General features: G+C 44.6%; 1 protein-coding gene across 1 annotated transcript in view; it reads left to right on the top strand.

Annotated features, from left to right (window-relative positions):
* The first annotated feature begins 1373 nt into the window (after positions 1-1373).
* The window catches only part of meox2a (mesenchyme homeobox 2a), a 9724-nt gene continuing 1486 nt past the window's right edge, over positions 1374-9611 (top strand). The window contains exons 1-2 of the mRNA XM_031867311.1: positions 1374-2329; positions 6497-6669. Of these exons, the coding sequence (XP_031723171.1) occupies positions 1762-2329; positions 6497-6669 (741 nt within the window). The 5' untranslated portion in view covers positions 1374-1761. The remainder of the gene's footprint in view (positions 2330-6496; positions 6670-9611) is intronic.

The raw sequence follows: 9611 nt of genomic DNA, 5'->3' as shown, positions 1-9611 counted from the left end.
TTCATCTTTAATCTTCAATAAAATATAAAACATTTAATTACAATGTTCTAATGATGTTATCTGTATACATTTTACAACCAAAATATTTGAATTGCAAAGACTAAAACCAGATTTTTTTATCATTCCCTCAAATCAATTACAGAGCAGGATTCATTTAGATAAATTGTATCAGAAGTTATATAACAGAGTTTGAGGGCTTGTAAATCTGCTTTAGTTTTATTTGAGCTCATTATAATAATAATAAAAGTAAGAGAGGATAAGAGAAGCCAAAGCAAAGAGGACTTTCTTCTTTCACTCCCGGGTGTTTACCGGCTTTATATTCCTACTTCACTTCTGGAAAATGACACTTTTATGGCCAAAATGATGAATGTGGGGGCTGACAATGCGTTTGATGTGTACGCCGAGGTTGTAGGTGGTTGGAATATTTCATCTTATGCAAAGTCATAAACCGTTACCGGGGGAATTTATTCCTGGTCACTCTCGACGCGACAAGCTCTTATTTCTTTTTTTATCTGCGTGCACTTATTTCAAATAATTATAAAGATTTTGCTGCATTGCTATAGTAATTAACGTTGCTTTTAAAGCCAACAAAAGTGGTGTTTGAAAATAAAGCTGTTATTTCAACTTGGTGACCTCACATCGACAGTCAACCCGGTGTCAGTGTTGCTGTGTATTTGGATTTGACGATGTGAGGTGTTTCATTTCAAAAACGAGATAAAAATCATATGCAAAAGAAAAACCCGCTCCTATAAAATGATTGACTGCACTAGATTAAAATGAACTGTGGTTGGTTTTTTGAGAGTAGTAGGTATAAAATGTTAACCTTTATTTCAGACTGGACACTTTTTGCACTGCAATGAATGTTGTTGTTTTTTAAGTTTCTGGTTATTATTTTGGAACAAAACTTGTCCTTTAAAAAGTAGTGGGGAGTAAAACATACAGGGACCAAGAGGCAGACAAAACGACGTGCAGAGGAAACCGTTTGAAGCCTTCTTCCACAACACTAACAGTAATTTAAAGGGTCAACGCTGACAAAGACAGGGCGACATGCTGAGTTAACCCCTGACTCCTCGCCTCCCTATCTCCCCACACCCCCCTCCTCCTCCCCCCAGCCCCACCCACGAACCATTAAGGCTGGTTTCTTTCAGGAAAAAAAAAAAGAAAAAGATGGCCACCGGAGGTCAGATCCAAGTCCAAAATAAATTGCCCTCTTTCCTGAGGCTCAGCCATTTTAATAGTACAGATTTATTGTGCTGTGCTTTTTGGAGGGCGATCATATGTATGTGGTCAGTAGCGCGTATGCAGCCTGTGACCCAGCCTCCCTCTCACGTTACACCCTATTTATAACATCCCCTCCGCCCGGCTCCCCTCGTTCTGCAGTTCCTAGTGGGAAGCACCTCCTGCTCCCAGCCTCGAGCTCCAGTCCCCTCCGTGTTCCTCCTGACATCCGAGAGGCTCTGCTGCAGCTTATCCTGGGCTAACTGTTTATCCTGTACAGCCTGGCAACTGGCCGCACGCTCCGGATTACCACAGGACACCATCTTCAAAACACACTTTGCTTTTCTGCTCTGACTCATCGAGAGTAGACTGACTTCTTTTAAACTGGAGGAAAAAAAAGTTTTGGGATAGTCAAAGGATCTTGGATATGTGCTTGTGATTTTTTTTTTCTTGGGGTTGATTTAGTAACTTTACCTTCTTTTACTTGCCCTTCTCACCTTTCCTGGAGGGCCGCGCGTGTGTGTGTGTTTGTGTTTGAACGCGATGGATCACACGCTGTTCGGGTGCCTGCGGAGCCCCCACGCCCCGGCGCAGGCCCTGCATCCCGCCTTCACCCAGTCTCCCCTGACTCTGCACGGACGCTCGGACCACGTCTCCTACCCTGACCTGGCCTCTTCCTCCTCCTCCTCCTCCACCTCCTCGCCCTCTCCCTGCATCATCTCCAGCTACCCGGTGGACGACGGCCTGTTTCCCGGGCAACACCACCACCACCACCACCATCACCACCCTCACCGCGGCCACCTGCCCTCGCAGCAACATCACCTCCCGCCTCAGCACCATGCATCGTGGCACATCCCACAGATGCCGTCACCTGGCGGGAACACGCGCCACAACCTGTGCCACCCGCACTCCCACTCAACCCACGACAGCGGGCCCACACCCCCGGACCTGGGCCACCCCGGGGGGCCCAGTATGTGCGCCAGCACCCCAAGTCTGGGCATCGGCAGCACCCCTACGGGGGCCTCCTGTGTGCCTGCAGACTTTGGCAGACAGACTCTGTCACCTGCTGAGGCCGAGAAGAGGAACAGCAAGAGGAAAAGTGACAGTTCAGGTCAGAGGAGCTGAGATTTTACTTTTACAATTTCATGATTAAATAAGCTGCTCGTGACGCATTACACAAGTCGAGACGTCCAACATGTCATTATTCAGTCTTATTGTTAGATAAACATCATTGCATAAATATCAGCATTTAAAAAAATTCCGTGCAGAAGAGAGGAATAGCACACTCAATCTTTCAACAGCACATTACTGTTGAGAGTTCTGCAGCTCCGATAGGAAAACAAAAAAACGGTGTGAGAAGCAGTTTTAAGGTGTCGGCTGACACACAGGGAGGCTGTTGCAGCAGGCGGACTGAAGCGTGGAGCAAAAGGCCACATCGTTACCAGTGTGGGCACATCTGACTCCTGGCCATGCTTTGTTTTCAAAGAAATCACACCTGGTTTGTTGCGACACTCGTCAGAGGGCAGAAAGTGAGTTTCACAGTGAAGAATTAATGTCACGGATAGTAAAAGGCTTCACCGGCGCCTCACAGCCACACTAAACACCCGACGCACGGAGGCGTCTCAGCCTTTTCTTCTTCTCTAAATATTGATGTTCAAATAAATCACAGGCAGGTTTTACTGAAATAAAAGGAAATGATTGCAGAGTTCTAGTATCTGTGTAGGATGTGATATTGGTTTTATTTTATCCTCAAATAAATGCACTTTTAAGAAGGATTCAAAATAAATTTAATACCACAAATAAACTCTTATTATCAGAAGTCAGATTTATTAAATGGATGTATATTCATATATCTATAAATAGTCAACAGACGGACTGTATGTTCCAGTAAAGTGAACCAGCGCCGTGAGCTTCAAAACACTTTTATTTCTTGTTTTATGACTTTCTCAAATTTGTGACTTGACTTCTGACTTTGATCTCTATATAGTCGTTGGCCGGTGTGTGTAGTTTTTGAAGATAAACCACAAATTATAAAGCTACATTGAAGGCTTTACATTGTCCTTTAATTATATAAGCTTTATATTAAAAATAATATAATCAAACTCTAACCAACAGGGGACAAAAAAAAATCTCTCTGCACATTTATGAACAAATCTCTCTTTTTAAGGATTGTACTCAAGTAGGTGACACCTCCCCGATGACATGCAGGACATTTCCAACCTGCAGTCACCGCGATAATCAATCACGCCGTGACAAACTGCCCGGGTTGGGTCGCCGGAGTTCTTGCAGAGGGAACGTGATATTAGCGAGAGATCTTAAGTTTTCCAAGGAAAGTGTGCTCGCCGTTCTCTCTGTCCATTTGAGGATTGCGGGCCCTCAGCGCCGACCCGCCACCCTTTTTATAGGCCTTTTTGTGTGCACGGCAGCGTGTCACCTGCACTTGACCACCGACTGAAACTCCTGCATGTGATTAGGATGCTGCAGGTCACCTCAGAGAGCATGCCTTCCCCTCTGACAGGGAGCTGTAATGAATAGACATTGTGACTGCACTGGAAATATGTATTTGTGATAATTCAGGTTATAACACCAAGCACTAGAAAGAGCAGTTAGAATTCACATTACTCTCTGATTTAGCAGGAACTAGAGAGTTAAATTAAAGATTCATGCAACACAGATCATGTAACACAGAGAGCCTTTAAGAGCCCAGACGGCCTCATTTTCAGTTTTATAGTTCTGTCTGTGCTAAATGTCTACTATAACTACATTATCCACGTGCAAAATGTTGCAATAGTATATTTAATCCACAAATCCAGCGCACCACCTCCTATTTCCTCTCCTCCTTTGTCAGATCATTTGGAAACCGAGCCTCTGCCTCCAAATCCCTCTTGCCCTGTAACAATAGTTATACAGCACATTACACGAGCCGTGCATTCCCTCCACGCTAACGCCAATCACGCTGATTATTGGGGCTAACTAGGTTTGCTGACTCAATCAGCTGTCTAAATATCACACCGCCGCCAAATTGCACGAGATAGAGCCACGGTTAGGTTTCACCATCTGGACTTGAGCAAAACAAAATAAAAAAAGCCTCAGATACAGAAATAATAACAAAACCCTGAGAGCTCATTTCCATGTTAGGTTTAGCCTTCGAATGTGAGGCATCTCAACTCTCTGCGTCTGATACTTGTGATTGTTTCCTCGAGGAGGGCCGCAGGGTGGGCTAATGAGATGAGCCAGCTCCCTGGTATTTTTGGGTGTCTGGTTTCTGCGGAACCTGCTCATTTTTTGTGGTCTGGTGGTTTGGTGCGACACGGACTGGTGCTGTCAAGGGAGTGGTCGTCCTTTTAAAAAGAAGTTGCTGGGTTTTCTGCGTGGAACAATAAAAAGGTGCTTGAAGTCTTATTTTGTGAGGTGCTGGAGGCCTCTCGCTGGCAGACGCTTTTTCCTAAAAGAAGCTTTAGAAAAACATCGCGGATGTGTCGGGTCACGGTTCGACTTCATTCTTGTGTTGATGCAATATTATTTTACCAAAGGAAAAAAAAACTTACACGCAAAGTTCCACCATGAGAGAAAAAAAAAATTAATTTCTTAAGACATTAGTTTTGAGAGGGGCCCTCCTGCACTGAGCTCAGTTCATTTAGGAACCCTAGATGACGTGCCCTGTCTGGTGGCGCTTATTTTTCTCATATTATTCCCCCTTTTTTGTGGGGAGATGAAAGTTACAGCGGGGACCTAATTGCTGTGGTGTAGTGGCTGTCTCATAAAAGCCCGCCGCTCGTTTTAACTCCAGGCCTGCTGGTCCGAACCAGCTGGCTGTGTTATTCTTTTATTTCTCTTTACACAATGTCTGTGTTTACCGGAGAGGGAGAGAGAGAAAGAGGGAGGGAGAGAGAGAGGATAAATACGTCTGAAGGGCCGTGTCAATCAGCCACGACACTGTTTGGAGAGCTCGGTTTGAAATTACAGGGAGGGAAAGGCAAGGTCATGGGGGGAGCCGGACACAGGCTGCGGGTCAAGCAATGATCTGTTTCATTGCATAAAACTCTTACAGTTTATATATTTGTTTGTCCTTGGCTCTGAAACGATGTGCCACACAAATATAACTTTTGTAGAGCAGTTCACCCCTCATCTTCTCTTCAGCCTCTCAAGGGAGTTATTTTGTTCTGAAAAAAACCCCACACTTAATTAGAAGGAAGATCCTCTTTCTGACAGAAAAAAACAAACCGACAGGAGTCCCTCCGGGTGGAAATCTTAGGTGAAGAGGTAGTTGGTCCTCTGACGTGGCTTCGAGGCTTCGCAAACATTTGTGAGTCTGGCTCACAAGGCTGCAGGACTATTTGCAGTCTGACTTGCCGGATTAACAGCAACCGCAGATGAATTAGCGTGCAATCACTGCCGCCTTCGAGTGCAATGTGTAAGTGAAGCACTTCCAACGGAGAAACCACAAAAGGCTGTAACAACAGGAAAGTTTTGAAGGGTAAATTGACTGTGCGTGTTGCCTTTCGGAAAGTAGAAATAACAAAAGAAAATGTATTTTTCCGGGTTGATGAGCTGAAGTTGAGATGACACATGCTGGGCATTTGTTTTCACAAGTATAGCCCACATCTTCCTCAATGAAATGCAGAATATGTTGCAAGTAGCCTTGCATTCGCTGCTCACGCATAGATATGTTTTATTTGTATTAAAGGGTCCCCCAGCATCCCATATATCAGGTAACATGTTATGTTATCTACTGTAAGCTCAACGCTTTAGTGTTCTTTTTTCATTTTTTGATTGCTGAAAACTTATTGTTTTACTGGCATTCTGAAATGTGCAAAAGAAATGTCAATCAAAACATGCAAAGCTCAAAAAAGGAAAGAAAAACTAAAAATGTTTGGGAAAATAACAGTACTTTGGCAGATTTTGCCATCAAACGAGGATCAGCCTGTCAGTTCTTACGTAAAAAAGAAACATAAATTTCACGTATCATGCAAAGCTGCTTTGCTCCATGTTTTAAAAATAGAGTAAGACAAATTAAACCCATGTTGGCAGTATACGAGCCGCCAGCCTGAGTCAGACGCACATGTGTAGCCGCCCACGAGTCCTTCCAGACACTTAAAGTGTTCATAAACAATACCTGAGCAATAAAGCCTGACTGACAGCTCCCATTGTTTCTCTTACCTCGCCTCTTTTCTCCCCCTGCTGACTTGCACCTGCCACATGGCCTTGGCTTTATTTTGTATTTTTGTTGCATATAAATCTGAGTGGAAACAGAAACCCGTGTGGTGTTTGGTTTCAGAGTCCCAGGACGGGAATTACAAGTCCGACGTGAGCAGCAAACCCAGGAAGGAGAGGACAGCGTTCACCAAGGAGCAGATCCGAGAGCTGGAGGCCGAGTTTGCCCACCACAACTACCTAACCCGACTAAGGCGCTACGAGATCGCCGTCAACCTCGACCTCACTGAAAGACAAGTATGTTCCCCCCACCGCAGCTTGTTTCCCCCCTGGGTTCAGACAACCCTCCCCCCATTAGCACATTAATGCCATGTTGTGAAAACAGAGGCGGCCTCGGGACGACGAGAAGCCTTTTCTCAGCTCGCTACTGTGTTTTCGTAACTTGGGTTCGAGGGGGCTATTGTGCTCCAGATGTGGCCGTGAGACGGGGACTATCATATTCCAGATGTTCCTGTCCATTCTTTCAAGCGGGCCAGAGTCGAGGCAGGGAGACGGGTTGAAGGAAGTGCTGTCTAGCAAGTCACTTCCTCTCTCCCACCACCCCTGCATGCACAAATTGGTCTCCGAGCGTGGGCCGGCTGCTGTAAAATGCTGGACTGTGAAATGAATAACAGGAGACAAATGGGCGGGGGGGGGGAGGAAACGGCGTACAGACGCTTCGTTCTCTGAGACCCGTTTGGGAGCTGTAGGTCACACTTAGTTGACACCTCACTGGTGATATTTTGCAGTGTGATACCGTACAGATTAAGTGTAAAAAAAACAGCCTGGAGACAGAAACCTGAGCGTTTCAGCTGATGTCTCGGATGCAAATCCCAACTTCAGATGCCAAAGATAGAGCTTTGAGCCAAAGTTATACTTTCCACTAGTGTGTAAAAAGTCCACTAGGATCCACGTCAGAGTGTGGATACCCGACCCGAGGTTCAGACACTTATTTGCAAATGATCTTCGGGTTCCGTCTACTGGTCACGATGCTTGAAGTTCTTTTTAGTTAAAGTTTTGAGTAAAGTAAATAAAATGATGGACCTACAGTCTGTGTGAATGTGTGATTTCAGCTGTTCATCACACATTCACTGCTTCGTCTCCTCAGACGGAGTGCGAAGAGTTACACACGGGCCAGTTTGTGCCAGAGTGCACTCTGACGCTCAAAGTGACTATTTACGAACTCACTTCGTTAACACAAACTCTGCGCATCATCTTAAATGAACTGCGTCTGAAGAAACAGAATGCCTGTCGAGTTCGGGTCGGGCTCGGTTCCTACTCTCTCAAACTCGGGTCGGGTTTGGACAGAAATATGCGTCCCGAGTGACACTCTGGTTCACGAAACGTACATTTAGGTCATCAGAGGGTTTAAGCGTAGGCACTGTGGGGACGTCCGTCAATTTGTTGTGGCGGTGCGGACTTGTCCGGACTTGTCCGCGGCCTCTACACTAACGATTTACTGCATTAGTGGAGCGTGACAGTATAAACTACAAGGCGTCCGTGGTGTCGGCAGATGTACGTGTACGCGTCCGTTCGGGAGCATAATAGCGATCAATAGATTATGTGTTTGTAAAGATTCATGTATATCATACGAAAGGTACAAAGATTGCATGGGCACAAGTACATGCAAAAATACTAAATGAGTTGATGACTGTGGACATTTTTAATTAAAAAAGAAATGGCTCCATACAATTTAGTACCAGGGCCCTGCTTTTTTATTGTGCAAGCTAATTCTTACTGGGACACCTAAATGGAACAGAGCCATCATTAATGTTATTAGTTGCACCTGCTTTTCTTGTCATCACATATTGTCCACCATGAGAAATCTACAGGCTTCGAATGTCTCAAAAGAAATGCCGTTAGTACCGCAGATACTGAAACCATTTTGCTGTCGTGATTAGCGGTTCAATTCCCACTTGAGACACCCGTGATAAAAATGTATAGCATGCACTCAGAGTACTGTGGAAGGGGCATCTAATGATTTCTTCCCAGTCAATATAAATGTCGCAAGTGTGTTTTAGGGGCCTCTCAAAGTAATGAGAGTCGTAAACCTGAACAGTCGCATTAAAGTTCTTACGCAATCTGAGAGCAACTGGAAATTGTGACATGCAAAGTGATACACGTATTAGAAATGGTGAACGTAAACCTCTGCCTTTGCTCCACAGTACAAAAAAACAGAATTTGAGGAGTACTTCTAGATACCGCCATGTCAGGCAAAACCCCATTTAACCACCAAGCACAGAGTTTGCCTTCGTAATTCCACTTCAGCCTTGGACTGTTGAAAATAATCTTTCTGTGCCGCGAAGCATAAAATGTGCATCGAGTATCTTCAGCTCATGCAGCGTTAATCGTGTGTGACCATTTTGTCAAGGAAAAATATACGGCAGGAGATAGAGGGCTGAATATTGGCAACACAAACATTTGGCCACAGCATTTGCAGCATTAGCAGTTTGGAGAAATTTGATGGATGTTTTGTTGATGGCAGAGGTGGAGCTACAGGGGCCAAACGTTTCATACAGTTGGAGATTACAACAGCTTGAGAATGGAAAGAAACTGGGAATGAAGTGATCAGCAATCATGCATTTTTAGATCCGGCAAAATTTGCCTACACTTTTTGGTTTTAACCTAAAAAGAATGTATCTAACTAATGTTTTAATGGCATTTAAATGACTACATTTTAGTGTGAAGAAGGTTGTATTGACACGTTGACATAAAGTCATTGAAATGCTGTTCAAACAGCAGAAGTAACCTCGAAGCCACCGAGCAAAAAAGTGTTTATTTATGATATATTTTATTATCAGTAGTGTGTTTCGTGCTCTAAATGCAAAGGAGTGTAGCTGTCCACTAGTACTTGAATGTTTTGAACCAGTGGATCAGTTCTTCTAACCGATAAGAGGATAAAATGGACGTTGAGTCTTTGAGTGTGATGTGTTGGGATTTAACTGTTAGCGTCACTATCGATCAGTATCGTCAATCAGTGCAGGTAGAGTGCTGGTGTGTGAGTCTGAATAGTGTGTGTGTGCACGTAAGCCTGGAGGATCACATGTTTGGTTTTGACATTAGAGCCTGGTGTATATAAATGAACCCCCCAAACCCCCACCCCCCTGCTCTCAGAAAAGGCTTGTAAAGTATTCGAGGTGATACTCAGCGCGGCGTACGCCCCGGACGTTAAAGACAAAACGTTTGTGCTGTCAACCAAC

This window comes from Anarrhichthys ocellatus, unplaced genomic scaffold, assembly GCF_004355925.1.
Source record: "Anarrhichthys ocellatus isolate YVR2014 unplaced genomic scaffold, GSC_Weel_1.0 scaffold39, whole genome shotgun sequence".
NCBI lineage: Eukaryota > Metazoa > Chordata > Actinopteri > Perciformes > Anarhichadidae > Anarrhichthys > Anarrhichthys ocellatus.
Note: the sequence above shows the minus strand (reverse complement) of the source record. Positions and strands in the feature narration are given on the sequence as shown.